Source organism: Pempheris klunzingeri, chromosome 7 (assembly GCF_042242105.1).
Source record: "Pempheris klunzingeri isolate RE-2024b chromosome 7, fPemKlu1.hap1, whole genome shotgun sequence".
Lineage (NCBI taxonomy): Eukaryota > Metazoa > Chordata > Actinopteri > Acropomatiformes > Pempheridae > Pempheris > Pempheris klunzingeri.
The window spans coordinates 2,051,324-2,069,765 of NC_092018.1; the positions used below are offsets into that span (position 1 = coordinate 2,051,324).

Here is an 18,442-nt window from a genome sequence, read left to right on the forward strand (position 1 = left end):
ATTCATTATGTGAACGAGCACCGAGTAAATAAAGAGCTTCGCCGCTCGTGGAAATGTGACTAAGGGATGTGATTAACGTGACGACTGCCGAACAGGGCGGCGGAAAATAAAACCACACGAGACTTAACGGGAGAAAAGCCTACAGGAGGGACAGTGATGGGGTGAAAGTGGTGGAGGAAGATGGAGGTGATATTTCATAAGAAGTAAGCCAGAACGTGCTGTTCTTAGTAGATCCATCTCTCTTTTTACTCTCCCTCCTCCGTCCCTTCTTTCTCCTTCAGAGCTTCATTTTCTCTCTCCCTCATCTCATTCAACTTACTTTTCATCTATCGCCTTTTTCTTCTCTGCACAGACCGGGAGAGGGGAAAAAAAAAAAAAAAAAAAGAGTGTGAGAAGGAGGAAGTGGAGTGAGATAAGTGGGAGACTGAGATAGTTTGCACTGTATGTTCTGGTCCACTGATGGGCTTATTGGCTAATAATACCAATATCAGTCAAGTGTTTATCTCTCTATTCAGCCAGCAGTAGTCTCCTGCATATATCTATATCTCTGCTGAACTCTTTCCGTGCTGAGCTTTCATTCCTGACGTGAAACAGTAGGGAAAAAATTACGCATATTCTAATACGAAACTCAACCCGACTAAGTGCAAGATCATTTCTTGTTTGCTTTGACAGCTGAGAGTGAACCAGAATTGGATTTTACCCGCTTGAGGATAAAGCTTTGATACAAGCCGTTGTTTACACCAGGCTGCCTTGATGCTCGCACACTGTACTTTAATTTCCTCACAAGCGCAGCGAGCCAGAATCCCTGAAGCAAAAAATTAAAAAACTGCAGCTGTGATTAACAGCAAAGTTGTATGAAAACAAGTGATCCAGAGGTGTGGATCCAGGCGCGATTAACTGCACGCCCCCCCCCCCCCCGATCTTCTGCCAGACGAGACCCTGCAGATGTGTTCACATTTGGCAGAGAAGCTGCTTTTTGTCACCTGGTGTCATTAGAAAAGTATAACAGAAAAACAATCACCTGCCAATTTGACTATTAACACAAGCTTGACCTCCAGCTGAGACTGGCCCCCGGCCACAGCAGCTTGGAGAACAACCCAAATTACCAACCACAGCCAACATTTACCAGCATTTGGCCGGCGATTCGTGGTAATTTCACACCCTAATTCCCACTAAAAGCCACTGCAACAGCCAGTAGCTCAACCACGCAGCCTGCTGCCAAAGCTTCATTCACGAGAGTCTATTTGAGACAATAAAACCCCAAATAGGATCAAATCCATTCAATTCAAAATTCATTGGCTAAAGTTAATGAAATAATGGAGGTAATCTGGTTCGTCCTGAAAACTTCACTGAAAACTGTGAACAACTTGAGTTATCTAAGAAGCTTCCCAACAAAATGGCCGACCACCATCTACTGAAGGCAACACACGGACTGCTCATACAACCCCCCCTTCAAAAAATCCAAACTATCCCTTTAAATCTTAATATTAGACCTTTTGAAAAGTAGACTGTTAGTTCACTGGCAGGCTGCTGGCTTGAGAAATAAATGTAAAAACAAAGATTAGGAAGTCAAAGTATGTCTGCATGAAAGTAAACTAGTCCAAGCTTCGGTCATCGTCAGCACTCTGCCATCAAATACTAACATCTTCATCATCATCATCAAGAGCCCTTACCATCTCCTGGTAGCTCCAAACAGGTCAGCAAACCTCTCATAGGTTAAGAAGTTGATTGAAAACATTGACAGCCAGTTAGGACTGACTGCCTTCTACGAGACGCTCGATATACATGTGCCCGAATCTAATAATAGATACAGATGTATTGAAAGACTCATTTGGGTCAAAGCCTGGCAGAGGAGCCATATGTTCAAGTAGAAGGCTCTGAGCAAGTACAAGGCATCTACAGCGTTTCCCACGAGGCCTGAACGCAGCACGACTCCTGGTTACTGGTTATGGTCAGGCTGCTGACCCCCGGGCCAATAGACAGCCGTGATTAATAGGCTTAAAGAAAGAGTTACGGTTCAGGAGGGAAGAGAGAGAATATAGTTTCTTCTCTTTCTATCTTTAGCCACAAACCAAACACAGTGGGGGGATTCAGTTCCCAGCCAGGCAGAGAGACTATCGCAGGGTTAACGAGTGAAAAACACGTGTCTGTTTCCCGGTACAGTATGTAAATGTGAAGTGGAGTGGGTAAGTCATGTTTACATCACGTTGCTCAGGCATGAATTTATGCATTACGGTGTATTACAGTGGTATCAAAAGCATTGCTGCTCAAACGCAAAGATTAACACACACGAGCTGCGAGGTCATGACAGGTGCAGGTACAGTATAATGTGAGAGGTATTTACACTATTCACTGTGTATGTATGCACAACACAGACCCTAGGCCCAGTCAAACCAATCACTCAAAGGATCCCCACAGAGAGAGAGCCGTTACATTGCTCTCTTCAAACACACCAGACTCCATTGACAAAAACAGTAATTTTATCTTGCAGGACACAGGAGTTTCTGGCTACAGCTGCCGTGATCTGCTGTGTAGTTTTTTTGTTACTGTGTGTTACATAAATATTTTGTTGGACCCGAACTAACCCTTCAACACACAGAAGTCACACAATAACACAAACAGACTAACTCATCGAGGTAGCAGTTCACTAACAACTCCTGTGTAAAATTGCGTTTTTTGTCAATCAGGTTTGGAACTAAAACACTAATACTAAAATATGGATCATATTACAATGAATCATCAATTTCTGAACACTTACATGATGCCTAAAACCACTTTATCACAGTTACAGTTAGAGGAAAACGATATGACAATATTCAAGTATTGATACGGCTCATGTAAACAGCATATTCTGTTTGAATATTATGAATTAGGGCTTATTAATGTAGCTTTATCACGTTAAGACCTGTGGGATTTGCAGATGTTTATTTATATATAGAGCATTCAGATTATGCTTCACAACTAGAGTTTTAACCACAGTTTGTGACACACTGCCTCTTTCCTGTTTATGATCAGTGCTGGAAATTAAGCCAACTAAGTCATCGGTCTGCAGGGCGGGAGAGGGGAGGGAGATGATGGGCCTAAAGAAAAGCATTCACATTTCTGGTCTAAAGGAAAAACAACTGTTTGACATGTTGAGTGCAAACATCCAGGAGGTTTGTTCAAAGAATAAAAGAGGAATAAACAGAAATATTAGAGAATAGTCCCACTAAGTAGTTTACATGGCAAAAGACAAGGATATAAACAAAGTCAGCGTTCATGGCGAAACATCAGAAATGTCGATAGTGACTTCTTGTATCACCAGAGATGGAGGAGATGGACCACCTGTGTTGAAGCTAAACATCCAGACCTCCAGACCAAATCGCTAAAAGAGCTGGAAATTAAGTGAATGGAGCAGCAACGCCTCTGTGCAGCACACAACTGTGCATCATTAATAATTAAAGCGCTGTTTTGTTCATCTTAATTAAACATACCTTTTAGCAGAAATGAGTTTTTCTGGTGAGGAATCTTGGTCATCAGATGCCGCCTGGCTACTTCAGGATCATTTATTTTCAGGTCCCCCACTGTCGCTAACTTGGACTAATTAGACATTTGCCTGAAAACATACCCTGTATTTAGTGTGGCTGCAGAGAAACGCTCCACAAACTAACACCTGGGAGAGACGGACGACTGTCGAGGGACACAGGAGACACACACAAGCTGAATGAGAACCAAACGACTTCATCCGATCCAAACCTCACATAGCAACTGTTGTCGTCTCAAACAGTCCATTTGCATGGCGGGATGAAGAAACGTCTCCCTCGCCCTGCTGTAATTACTCATTCATGCAGCCAAACTTAATTATAAGTCTTCATAAATCTTAACAATGCTGTTCCACTGTTTAATTGCCTGCAGGGGTATTTTTCCATTTGAGAAATTAACACTTGTTTGTTTAGTTATAATTGCTGACAGTCTGTATACCAATTTTTCAATCAATAACACTGATGGATGAGCTGTTTTGCTTTAGCAGGAAGGGGAAACAGAAGGGCCGCGATGTGCTTTGCAAGAGAAAAGCCTTAATTTAAAGTCTTTTGGAGTATTTTCCTTACTTAATTTCCCTTTGAAACAGGTTGAAGGGAACGCAGAAAGATCATTAAATAACAAATCCCTCGTTGGGATTGAGGCCACCATTACAGTCACACCGTATCATTGTAAAAGCTTTTTTTTGCTCTCATTAATTGTTAAATAGGTTTATATTCTGCCGTGGAAAATTTGCCAACAAAGTGAAAGTCATTTTTCATTTCATGTAACTTTACGGCCCCCCGGGGAGGCGAGGAGCTGCACACAAAGTTTTACACTTTAAAAAAAAAAAAACTATTGTACCATTCTGCTCTTTTAAAACGGCACTGAAGCTTCAAATGATGCGTCTTCGTTTGAAAAACACATAAAAAAAAGTTGAACCAAACAACAAAACAGGCCCAGAGATTCAAAGCACATCGTCACTGCCTGCTTCTCACACACAGTCTGAATCTGACGTGGACGTAAATATGAAGGAAAGCGACGCGCTGAATTAGCAGCACGCTACATAACAAACGCTGAAGCTGAGAGCAGCGTTGCAGGATAGTTTGTATTGACTGTGTGCGACTGCTCCAGTCTCTGTCTGCAGCCGACGGCGTGCTGAATCATACAGAGCAGCTCGGCCAGCCCCCCCCCCACACTCCCCACTCCCCAAGGACAAATCGTATTGTGTCCTCTGACTGCCTCGAATATCTATAAACTCTCTGTCTCTCTCTTTTTTATAAGCCTGTCTCTCCCTCGCTTCTTTAATTATCCAACCAGACTCTCATTTACATGTAATTTATTTTTAGCATGAATCTAAAGTTCATTCAGACACCGGCGGCACCTTTGTAGAGCAAAGTGTGTCAGAATAAAGGACAAAGGAAGAAGATGCACCCATTCACACCTGTCTCCTTGCACAGGAAAACATGGTTAAAGAAGTATTTCACCACTGGAAAGATCTTCTTTTCATAAAGCTGGCCAGTCTGTGCAGTATGAGGCGGAAACACACAGAAAGAAGGTAAAAAGAAGCTAAAAAACACCCAGAATGCACTGCACTGCTACCCTCACAGGCTGGCAGTGCTTCACTCTTCCTCCTCCATCCGCCATAATCCCTCCACATTGTACTGTGGCTCACAGAAGCAGCCCCCAAGATGTGTGATTCCAGCTATTAAAGTTGTTCTGAAGCGGTGGGCAGACAGAAAATGGGGAAATTACGATCTGTAGTTCAGACAAAAGCATTCAAGTCAGCAAAGTTGGTTCATAAAATCACGTGACACGTCATCCGGTGAACTATTGCTGGGAAGTTGAGCTCTGGAACGACACTTGAGGTGAAAGTTTCCCTTTAAGGATCCATGTTTCTGATTTACCTGCAAAGTCCGATTTTCCCGTCACGCATCCAGGATTCAAATGACTGCAAAAACAGATTTCACACTTCTGGTACATGTGTGGTGGTAGTTTTCTCATATTTACTGGATAGCATTGCATTATTGTGATGTCTGAGTCTGGTGGCAGAATCACTCAGACTTAAAACTCAGTTTTGGGAAAAACCAAAGCCAAAAAAGGCAGATATCAATTTGTACACGTACAGGAATGTAAAAAAAAGAGAGATTTGATTTGGTTCATTCACTGTTTCACCAGATAGCCGTTTTATGCCTGTAAGGACTTCTTAGAGTGAGCAGGACACTTCCAGGGGACTGTCAAAAGGCATTGTGGTAAATGTAAGAAATGAAAATGTGCGAACAATTAATTAGGTAAATGACAGCTTCATCCCAAAATAGCTCTTGGAGTGCACCGACTATCACGGATTTAACAGCGTGTGACGCTGGCTGACAGCGGAGTCTTAAAGTGGATTCATAAGACCTTCAGCCTCGGGAGTTTTTATCTCGGTGGTTTATAAGAGTGACAAAAAGGTTTGGACTGTAAAAGCAGGTGTATGTGACATGAAGGAGGGACCTTAACCTGCAGACACCAGCACCACCAGAGTCCGTCTGTCATTAAGGCTGTGCTGTCAGATACCACACACACACACACACACACACACACACACACACACTCCTGACACAGTCACACCCAGCATCCTTTGCAGCAGCGTACCTTGGTGACACTCTGGGCAGCACTCGCCCTCCTGGGTGACGGCCAGGGTGCCCGGCGGGCAGGTGGGGCAGGAGCGTAGATAACAAGTCACCCGGGCATCGCGGCATTCGCACTCCCGGCAGCCGCTATCAGTCCATCGAGCCAGGTCCTGAAACAGGGGAGAGAGAGAGGGGGGAGTCATTTATCGGGCCTCGAACTAGTCAACATTTTCCAATATTTCCAGAGAGTGGGACCACAGGCCACAGACCAGGAGCTCAGCTGAACGATGAGGAGCTCAGATCAGCCCGACAGTCACGACGTTCTCAAGGCAGAAGAGAAGCTCAGTCCCACAACACTGATTCATCTAATGAAGAATTCTTTGCAAACAATCGGCCTGCAGGTCAGAGCTCACAGACGAGGACGAACAGCCGAGAGAAACTAACTGACTGACAAAAACTAACAAGCATGACAATCATGAGCTTGTTCCCATTGACAAACCACTTGAATCCAAGGATCTGATCTGAGGAGCTACAATAGCTGCAGCCTTCGGTGTCTGTTAGCAGTGTTATCCAGTGTGAGGAACAGGAGGTAAGGCTGCACCACCAAACACCCTTCACACACAGTATAATGTGAGAACAGAGAGCACATCGCCAACTCATCAGAGAGAGATCATCTACTGCAGTTCCATTTTCAGTTTATTTACCCAGTCCATGTCTTAGGGACAGTGGATGTTAATAAAAAATATGGTAAACGTGCCACAGTTTGTCAGGAGGCTCATCTTCATCTGTAGGTGTGCAGCCTTACGTCAGCCTAACACCAGGAAACAAGCTGAGCAGCGTGATGATGATGATGAGGGACGTGAGAGCAGGAGGACAGACAGACAGACAGACAGACAGACAGACAGACAGACAGACAGACAGACAGACAGACATGAGCAGCAATAACAGCGGAGCAAATTACAGCTCAACAACGATAAACACAACGTATAGAGGATATACAAGCAGGGACAGGCAGCATGCAGGCTGTAAACTGACAGAAGAGAAAGGCATCCAGACTAGTGCTGACAGATTTTAGAGGCTTGTAAGCCAAGTTCTTAGCGGTCTAGAAGAGGACTGACTGAAGGCAGATATCCTTCCTCTGTTCCTTCATAGTGAGCTTGTTTTCCTCCTTCAGATATCTGCAGTTATTACAGCTATCTAACGCAGCCCCACTCTGTCCGATCTAAGTTCATTTGAACTGAAAGACATTAAATTATTATTATCTTATATCACTGTGGAATCGCTCAGCACGATAAGTCCAACCATCAGTGGAGAGTTCCCCGATGTGGACGAGTACAGAGTTCCCTTAATGTGCTGCTTTAATTGAAAAGGCAAATTGACCGACAGCAGATTGTCTTAGTTTGACCCCTCTTGTACTCTGATTTGTACGTACTTGTTGCCGAGCGGGGGAGGAGCCGCGGCGTGAACACGTGAATTTTGCAAATGAGACACATTCGCATGCTCGATCAGGTTTCAGCTCGGAGGGGATTTGTTTTCTTCAGAGAAGAAAACTATTGGGTTTCTTATCAAGCGCTCACACGGTTTGTTAATATAATGATTCAAGGTTGAACCACTCGTCTGCGACTGGCGTGTAAGTCGCCGCTCACATGCTGGAACTGTTTCTTGACAAAGTGATCGTCTAGTCACAGACCTGCTGCTGCAGCCGTTCACACACACCGGAGTGGAGAAATGCAGGTATTGATGTGTGGAGGTGTGTAATAAGTGTGCACTATCTGTCTTTGTTTACTACCGGTGAGATGAACTCCTGAGGGAAACAAAGAAAAATCTATTGGCTGAGGAAAATGGCTCTCTCCACGCTCTCTCAGAGCCTTGGCCTTGGCCGACCAGCCTCAAGCATTTCATGAGACTTTCTCTCAGGCAGAAAAAGTTGAAAAAAAAATAATAAAGCCTTTGCATTCTGGGTCATACTGGCTACTGTGAATAATGAAGCTGACGCCAGAATAACAAGAAAGAGATCCTTGTTAGAGGCTAAGCAGCCCAAAGTAGCTGATAGCTGTGTCCTAAAATACACATTTACTGTGTCACTCTGCAACTTTAATTCTCAGTGTTTTGACGTTGTTTATATATTAATATCCAGCTTAATATTGATGTAGTTGTTTGTGTAGCAGCCTCCACTGCAGTGAGGCTTCATGCCACTTCTTTTCTCTTTTCTTCTAAGAGCAGAGAGTTCACAGATGCCCTGTGGTGTCTTTGTCTCTCCCACAGAGAGCCTGATTTTGCAGTTTCTCCCTCATGTTTATGAGCAGCCGCACACAAAGTCAAATCTAAATCCATGTCAGAGGTACCTTGTAGGATTTCCCCTTGTCCAAACACGAAGGTTTCACAGAGGAACACTCCATGCAGCATTTCCCAGGCAGGTGAACGAGCTCAGATCCCTGAAAAACAGAAGAAACGTGCATTTAAATGTTTTTCTCTGGCATCAAGTTTCACTAGCGGAGACATTCTTGGCTCATATTAAGCACCAGACGACAACAACAGTGTAATTTATCTACCTCTGCCTATCACTTACTTTAATTCTATTAGTCCGTCCAATTCTGATCAATTCAAGTTCATTTTAGCTGAAAAGCTTTAATGAAACTGTACGTTATCATTATTCTATATTATTATTTCACTATGTAATGTAACCAGCAGTGTAATTATTTGTCACAATGGACTCGACTGATTAGGAAAAACTCTTCAGCATGAATGGGGAATATCACATGGTAACATTAACTGGTAATAACAGGAGTTTATCTACCGAGGCAGAGCACAGAACAGTGGAAAACCTGAATGAATTTGTGATCAGGCTTTATAAATGATCCAACACCTATTCTATTGATCATAGTGATCATGATGCTGCGACGTGCTGATACTTTATTTATTCATGTATTCAGTTATTTTAACTCCATGATGGAAATGTTTTCTGCCATTTTGGTCCCAATGTCCAGCTGGTTTTTTTTTTTTTGACAGGCTTTTAAAAAGCTGATCACAAACCAGTCAAATCAAACTACCTGTTCATCCCACTGACCTCGTAATGCTTTCAAAAGAATTAAAATTTAAAAAACAAAAGCTAAATAGGAGTTATGACCTCTGTACACTACAGTGACAATAAGCTAATAATGCAGATTCACCAAGAGCTCCTTACAGTCGTGGTGCTAGGTGGCCCCCCCCACTGTAACTGACCTTTCTCTACCTATTGACCCTCTCATGTCATTAAACCCGTAACTGTTCTGCACACTGGAACTGCATGACTCTGATCTTCTTAGCAGAGTGACCTTGTTCCATTCAGGCCTGGCCGAATGCCACTTATGCTACTTACAGCTAATGACACTTAGCAGCTGTAATTATCACCGTACAGCATGATTAATGAGGGCTTATTTGGTCGTGCCAGGGGATATTAAAGTAATATTATTAAATCTGCTGGACGTAAGAAAACATTGGAAGAGGTGTTGAGTCGACGTGGCGCCGAGCCCAAAGTGGGTCACTTTAGAGGATAAAAGTAACCATGGGAACTCCGGCTAATAACCTCAGCAAATCCTCTGTTTGTTTTGTCCCGAAAAACTCCCACGTCCAACGTCCTACATTCCTCCAGTAACTGGGCCAAGTCTGACGAGCGTGTCTTCACTTGACGCTTCTGTCTCTTACGTCGAGTTAAGAGAGGCGATGCATTCAGGGAGGTGGGACATGAGAGCGATGTAGGTAGGCGTAGTGTGTGTGTTTTTTTTGTTTCTATTGCTCAGATTGGAGGGAAAGTTTACTTAATCTGTGTATTTTATATTTTGGCAACCTCCATACAGGCCACAATGGTTTCATCTGGTGTCTCCATGTGCTTCATTGTCACTATGGGAATTATCTGTGATGGCAGCAGCCACACTCCCAACTTCAAATAATCCCATTACCCCTTTTCCCATCCCACCCAATCTGCATTTACTGCATTTAAATACCAATGAAGATAGCGACATCAGAACTGGTGAACTGTTACATTTCACAGCAGCAAATTACACTGACTGTAGGAAACTGTGACCAAAGTAACTGTGACATCTTCCATTAACTTTTCAGTGGCCCATTTGAAGGCCAGGAAATGGGATTTCTGGGTGCTGACATGTTGCATTTTGGGGGCAAGAAAACCAGAGCAGAGCAGATTAGAGCAGGTGGAGCCCGGAGCCGGAGCAGCCAGTTCACATGGCCGTGACAAACCCTCCACCCATCGATCCAACGCAAGACTTTAAGTAGAAGCAGGTACAACGAGTGCGACCTCTTTTTTTGTTACATACCTTATCGATGCATCCCTACGAGATCAAACAGGCCTCGGTGGCACTCGATGCTGGTTTACGCTGAATTATCTGCAGGTTCGACTTTCAACTCTTGCTTTCAACTTCAAAAGACTAAACTGCCTCGTGCTAAGTTGGTTAGAAAATACAAAGAAATAATGTAATCAACTATCAATGAGTTTATTTTAAGGCAAATTCTTTAAAACACCTCCGGCCCCCTGATCAGCATTTTCCTTTCATGCTGAAAAGGCAAAGAAGACGAAACTAACATAAAATAAAGTCGGCAGCTCAGAGCAAAACAAAAGTGTTTCATCATTTTAGCCACATTGTCTGGAACAGGGCTGATCGTCGCTCTTCACTTCACAAGCATTCAGTCAGAAATGAACATTAGCTAACTGCATCACTGATCAGAGGCAGATCATCATAATCACACCAACAACATATCACAAACAATCCACTATAAATACAAGGTGCATTTATCACTCGCTCATTTTAGTTGCAGCACTGATTCAGAAGATTCAGAAGCGTTTCATGACCTGCACAAAGGTGCTCTGTAACACACTGAATACTTCAATATATTATGATGATAAATTATTAGTTAGTCAAATTAATCCATCACTTGTCATCTACTGCACTTAAAGGAGCAACTCCCTCAAATCTTGTTGTACATTGTATAATGATAATAAAGGCTTTCTATTCTATTCTATTCTATTGGTGATGCTGAGGCGGTTTTTACTGAGATAACTTTCTTCTTTCTGTTACTGTTTGGACTGTTAGTCTTTATACTCAGCTTTGTAATAACATCTTACCTCTGGACACTTTGAGGCTTCAGTCCAACCAGGTGCTAATACAGTTTGGTTGTGACAGGTATATGTGAGAAAATCTAGTTTGAGGAATATCTTCATACGTTTGAAGGCTCATCAGAAACCAAAGCTGTCAGCTGGAATATTATCAGACCGGATTAATCAGCTCTGTTAAGGTGTTGAATCATCAGAAATCATTCCATCCTCACCTGTGGGCACTCGGCCCGACCACACTCGGCCCTCTGGCAGAGGACCTGACCCCGGGTGCAGGTGCAGAACTCGCAGCCTGTGCCGTTCCACATGTCTCCATGGTAACGCACCGTGCCCTCATACGGGCAGCTTCCCTTGGCGGCGGCGCATTCGTCGCAGCACTGACCAGCGCGCTTCACTTTGGTCTGACCCTGCAAGGAAGCAGTGCGGCGGGTTTAGGTTTGATGGGTTTTCACGACAAAACAACGTATAGGAGTGTTTTCAGCGACGAATCAGGATCTGCTGCAAGCAAGAGACTCAGTGAAGTTACACGTATGTGACTTAATGTGAAACGGTGGCTGTTCGGTTAGGTTTAGACAACATAGCTACTTGGTTAGGTTCAGGAAGAGACAGTTAAATCAGTAAAGTTAGAAATGGAACAGTGATGTAAGTGATTGTTAGAAGGTTTTTCTTGTGCTACATGTTGCAGGAACATGTCCATCTTTGAGGTACTCCCTCACGTACCTGAAACTACATATTACTTGCAGAATCCTATATATGTGGAAGCTTTACTCTGTATTCTTTAGTCTCTCATCTAAGCCTGTGATGTTAGACTCACTCCAAGCTCGTAAAACTACATAAAGTTCCTGAAGGCATCTTGTTGTCACCTCTTCATTCAGAACCACCACAGAAAATGCATCCCTACAGTGATGTAGGTTACGTCAGTTAAAATGAGGCAGCACTGACTGCCGGCTTCACATGGGACCCAAGCAGCAGCATCCTGGTTGACAGTCCTGTGTTGGACCCTTTTCATCCTTCCCGGCCTCAAGCTGGATTTTATGGCTCTTTATACAACGATACTAACGTCACCTCCATCATAACTTCATCAGCCACTAGAGATCATCTATCTATGCACACATTGGTGAATTGAACGTCCACTATTGTTGTTTTCAGCATGCTGATGATGGGAATGAAGGGATGAGCTGTGAGACAAGCTTATAAAAATGCTGGTTTTTTGTTTCTGTGTGTGTTTCCATAGAGATAGATGGAGGAGATGAAGGAGACAACTTGTGTTGCATTATTAAAAAGGAAAACACAGGAAGCAGTTTGGACCAGACATTTCTTACTGAGCGGTGTAGATTTACTGACGCTGCAGCTGAGAACTGGAGATTCTCTGTATCTCGTGAAGACAGCTCGTGTTATCATAGAAAACTTCTTTTTTCCTCTTTATTTCAGGAAGTGTGTTCAGAGTTTATCCAAAATCACGTCTCCATTTATTCACAGAACAAAGCAGATAGTTACTGGCTTAATTTTTGTATCTCCTTATTTCAGAGTGGTTGTTTTGAGGCTGCTGAGATCTTCTCTTCGCAGCGCTGGATTCAGCTCTTTCCTGCTGCTGTAACACCAGTGGGCTGTTATGAAGTACTCAGCCGTGCAGACACACGAGCATATTTTTACTTTAAGTTTTAGCTGAAGTCTAAAAATAATATGGAAACTTTGAATGACAGAGCAAAGTGCTTCAAAAAGGGTTCCACTGACTTCACAGGAGCAGCAGGAGGCCTGATGAGCACTTCTCCCAAGCAAGTGTTTCCTCTTTACAGCTTTAATCAGCACATGTAATCAGCTGATTAAAGCTCTAAAGAGGACTCCGTGTTCTGTGATTAGTTTGCGTGTTCAGTATTTTACAGAAATGGAGTTAAGTGGCTGCTTTCTACTCTATGAAATGGATTTCAGCTTGATATCCTTTATTTGAGGGATTTAACATCCCCCCCCCCCTCTCTGGTCAAACATACTGGAAATCAGATTTGCCTTTAATTAATGTGCAACAGACACTTTTATCAAATCTTCAAAGACTTCTACTGTTTTATTGTGTTTAAATTGTGTTTATGATGCTGTCCTGCAAAAAGAGTTTCCTCTCGCGACAAAGATCTGAAATGAAGCAAACTATAAATTCTACATGTATTTTAAAGGGCACAACACATGTGTATTGTTAAAAACACATCACTGAGTCCCACTGTTCTACCGGGTTGTTCCTTAATCACCATGAACACACACATTTATTTTTAAACGTCCTGCTGCACCAAACGTGCATTAATAATAATAGTAATCCTCCTCCCCTTAAAATAGTTCACTACAAATGCACTGTTTACTTTCTACAAACAGAGTTACATACAGATTTGTCAGTGATTTTACAGGATTCATGTCTCTTTGTTCTACTATTGCAGTGGTTCCTATCCATGTCTTCCCATCCATTGAATGGCCGCAGCACATTCAGAAGCTGCTGTAGTTCCAACATTAGGCAGAGAGCAAACTAACTTCAGCTGGGGAACAGAAAAAGACTGAATCCGTCAGAGCAGCATCAGCAGTGAAGCTCACCTATTCCTCTGCATAGATCTGAAAAATGCTGCTGCTAATGTGTAGATTACTTTGTTACTCGATGCCTAAATGTATTTTCGATATACTTAAAGACTCCAAACTTTAGTCTTTAGTCAGCTGCTCGCTGCATTTAGTGGAGCCGCCTCTAGCTCTTCTTAAATATGTCCCAACTTTAGCCAACATTCTCAATTTAAACATTTTCTAGTGCATATGATTGTTTCTGTGGCCATTTCTCCATTTAATGCTGCAGTCTAGCTGCACTTTCTCTGCACTGCTATTTCAATTCCTTTGTCTTTTTCAATTTTATCTCTCTATTTTTGTGTTTGTTTGTTGTTTTCCTTGCCTTTTGTACTGTGTTGTTATTATGTACTCGTGGCCCTTTGCTGTTGCCTTGTGTGTTTGGATGGTGTTTTATGGTCGTCTCTACTTCAAGAGCCTCACTAACAGCACAGAATGAAAGCTGCAAGCTGGAATTTGCATGCAATTAACAATAAAATACCAGCCTGTGTGTGTGTGTGTGTGTGTCTCAGACAGAGAGCAGAAGACGTTTCTGTGTGGTCTTGCATAGATAAACGTCTCTGCATCCATTAGAGTTCTGACACAGAGCCAAATGTATGAATAAAACTGAATGTCAATGAGCGAGTGTGTGTGCGTGTGTGTGTGTAAGACCACTCACCTTGTCACAGGTGACGGGCCGACAGGTGTGTGTGTGGCATTTAGACTGACCCCGGTCACACACACAAGTGGTGCAGCTGTTCTTCTGCCACTGCTCACCGTGCTGCCAAGAAACAGACAGAAACACACACACACACACTCAGACCACCTCCGAACTGCACACACAGCGGATCACAGGCTGTTTGTAGGAAAGTCATTCTCATCCTGTTCTCTGTGTGGAGATGCAGAGCAGGAATAGGACGCCACACACACACACACACACACACACACTTTGCTGTCAGGAGCAAAAAAACAGCTACCAGATGCCACCGAGTACCAACCTCTCAGAGCAATCTCGGACTTTTTGGCTGCACCTGTGGTGATATGCAGTATTGCAGCAGTGTGGACCTCCAACAGGGTCCTTTGACTTTTCATCTTCACCTGCACGTCCACTTCGTTTACTGTTCTTTGCATTTGCACCTGTTTTTGGAGCTTCGTGTCCTGTGGGCACCGATCTGTGCTTTCTGTGACCACTGCTGGGGGGGGGGATGCTGGGGGTTCAGTCACCGTGGTGGTAACTCATTCGGTGACTTTACAGACGTTTATTTAGCAGAAAATCTTCTAGTTTGCGACTTCAAGTTCAAACTTGTCACTCAACAGAGCGTGAGAGACTAAATTAAGTGGCAGTGGATGTGGAGGCTGCACATTCACTGCAGTGTTCACTGTAAGCTCCAGCTGTAGGGCGAAGCACTGGAACAATAAGTCAGTGAATTAATGAACCACTTGGAAACACACTTACGACTGTTCTGATAATTAGCTGTTAGTGATCTATCAAATACAGTCAGCACTTCTCATATAGAGAGCTCTGTTAGCAACGGGCATCTATCCATAATGAAAATATTCTTTTCATCTTTTTCTTTTTTGGCACAGTGAGGTCATTGTGCTGAACTCATCCAGTACTGTGACAACTCAATAATCAGGTCACATGTTTAAAGCACAGTGGAAAACCAGGTTTCATCTGTAAAATGGGTGAACTTTGGTTGAGAAGTATGATTTTTTTTTTACAGACATCTAAACAGTTATTTATATTAATATAGATTTTATATTAAAACTACATTGTGTAATTCATGCAACTGTTATTAATTCATGCAGCATTTACATATTTCAGTGTAAAACCAGCCTCTGACTCAAATAAAGTCAGGAAAATAAAGCTATAAAAACTGTTCTATGTGGTCAGACTCATCCAGCCCAGTTTTAACTTGGACGTCTCGACATCTTGTGATCTGAAAATCCCGCCATCAGTGCTAACTGGGCGGTGCAGCGGCAAAGAAACAGCCTGTAACTTCTGCAGAGACTTCGGTGTCCCTGGCAGGGAACATCTTGGACGGCGCTCTCTCTCTCTCTCTCTCTTGTCGGGACAGTAAAGTGAAGTTTCCTCCCAGCGGCTCCATGCCTGATGTGTTTCAGGCCTTTAATATATAATCTGTCTCAGTTTGGGGTCAACTCTGTGTAATTGCCAGGTTAAATCCTAACATCCTTTCTCTTCAAGCCTAAACTGCACTGTTAAATATTGACTGAAGCCTGGAGTATGCAAATTATTTCATTATTTCACAAGAAAGAAGAGATTTTGCACTGATACAGAACAGTTATTGCAGCTATTATTGATCAAAGGGATCAAAACCCTGCCAAGCACCCCGAGGAGCTCTTTGAGCATCAGCGACCTATAAGAAAGGTGCGTCGCTGTACCTGAGGATTAAGACGAGAGTGATTTATAATTATCTGCAGCTCAGATCTCTGTGGGAGACTGAAGCTCACACTTAAGAGTAAGAGGAGTTCAAACTGCTTCATTCTCCCCTAAACTAACTGAGTGAACAACAAGCTGTGAGCAGGTTTGATGTGAATGTCGTCTTAATCTTTGAAGACATTAAGCGCACACATTCACATTTTTACACACAAAGATACACACTTATAAAGAGAATCATTGAGAGTTTAGGCACATTAATAAACCCAGAACAATAAGTATACCTCATTTGTGTGTTTAAGCTGTTTTATTGTTGTTTGACAACTACAAAACTAGTGCTGCTTTGAGCCCACGCCATTAGTTTTATCTTTATATTCAAACTAGGTCGCCCTCTTAGTGATTCAGTGTCCGGAGGATGTAGATTCGTCCGTGATTTCCGAAGAAAGAAATCAGTTGTGTTGGATTCTGAGTTTTAGCATAATTGTACTGATTTCATTCTTTATCCACATCTTTTTAAGTACGCACACTAAGAATGTTATTCTTGTCAGTGTTGGAAATACAGCTGCTGCCCAAATCACTCATTAGAGGGGACTTAGTTAAAAGAAGTAACGCCTGCACACATTACTGACAGTGTTACACCGATGACAAACATGTATTTATCTATATATTCATATGTTAACAGCATCAGAACCTTGCAAATGCTGCTATCTACTTGTTATTCCTGAGCTACTGCTAGTGCACACAGAGCCGGTCCACTGAGATTCTTTTTAGGAAAACACTTGATGACAAGTTTGACAAGATGAAGATCTTATTTTGTGGTCCTACTATTCTGCCAGCCTGCTGTCCACGGTTGGTTTATTGGTTAAATGTCTCTCTAAGCGACCCAAAAAATAGTCACTCAAACTTATTTTGAAGTTATTTTTTAGTCCGAAGCGTCACTAAGATGGACGGTTTATATATCAGCTGTCTCTGGACGAGATTTAAGAGTTCGTGTTTCTGCATCTTTAAATAATTCTTCATTAAATAATAGTTTCAAAAAATCCTAAAACATTTTTCAAATACTCACTCAATTAAAAAAACAATTATGTTTAACCGTCGGTAAAACAAGATGTGGTTGATATGGTGCATTGTCTTGTGCCCACTTACACACACACACACACACACACACACACACACACACACACACACACACACACACACACACACACACACACACACACACACACACACACACACACACACACACACACACACACACACACACACACACACACACACACACACACACACAGAATCAGAATAAAGTGTGTGTACTTTTAGAAGGACTTGGTTGTGTGTTTGGGACCAGAATCAAGGGGACATCACTCATTCTCTTCAATAAATAACAAACTGAGATGCCCCTCACACTTAGCGACACCCTGAGGAAGAAAACAAACATCTGAAGTCATATTCATGTTGGTGTTGTCATGGCTTCAGATGTGTGTGTGTGTGTGTGTGTGTGTGTGTGTGTGTGTGTGGGTAGGCATGTGTGTGTGTCAAAGAAGACACAAACACACATTAGACAAGATGGGACACTATGATCAAAGGAGGGACTTGGCAGTGAGAGAGAGAGAGAGAGAGACAGTGTGTGTGTGTGTGTGTGTGTGTGGAGGAGAGCTTGGACTGCTTTCATCTCAGCATCCGTACACACACATTCAGACACACACAGATGCAGATGTCAAAGCCTGCTGATGTCGTCAGAATAAAGGAACTCTAATAGACTGTGCAGAGAAACACAAAGAGGAAGATGTGCCAGGTCACATATGCACAGATTTATGAGCTACACACACACACACACACACACACACACACAGAGACACACACACACGTTACCTACCTGGTATTGTTTACCAGCAGACAGACAGGGGTTGGACACACACTGAGGACAACACTGGCCTGGTTGGATCACGAGGTTCTCATGCTGAGGGAAGAGAAGAGAAACAGTCAGACCAGGTGTGTGTGTGTGTGTGTGTGTGTGTGTGTAGGTGTGTGTGTGTGTGAGTAAATCCACTGTCTTCTTCTGTGGTATAACATCACTACATCACTACATCCAGCTTCCAGTCACCGTGCTACGCTAAGCTAGTTTACGGGTGGTGGTGCTCCCCTCACTCACACCCCTGTGGGGGCCACGCTGACCCTCCAAGGATTTATCCTGATATAATCCATTTTATTCCGACATATACGTGATGCAGCGGGACCGAAAACACCTTTGGTAGTGTT

The 18,442-nt window shown here is 42.9% G+C and overlaps 1 protein-coding gene across 1 annotated transcript in view; it reads right to left on the minus strand.

Moving 5' to 3' along the window:
- Window positions 1-18,442, minus strand: part of fras1 (Fraser extracellular matrix complex subunit 1) — a 165,063-nt gene that overhangs the window by 136,959 nt on the left and 9,662 nt on the right. The window contains exons 6-10 of the mRNA XM_070833319.1: window positions 18,060-18,143; window positions 14,465-14,566; window positions 11,433-11,624; window positions 8,456-8,545; window positions 6,133-6,280 (exon numbers count right to left, since the gene is read on the minus strand). Of these exons, the coding sequence (XP_070689420.1) occupies window positions 6,133-6,280; window positions 8,456-8,545; window positions 11,433-11,624; window positions 14,465-14,566; window positions 18,060-18,143 (616 nt within the window). The remainder of the gene's footprint in view (window positions 1-6,132; window positions 6,281-8,455; window positions 8,546-11,432; window positions 11,625-14,464; window positions 14,567-18,059; window positions 18,144-18,442) is intronic.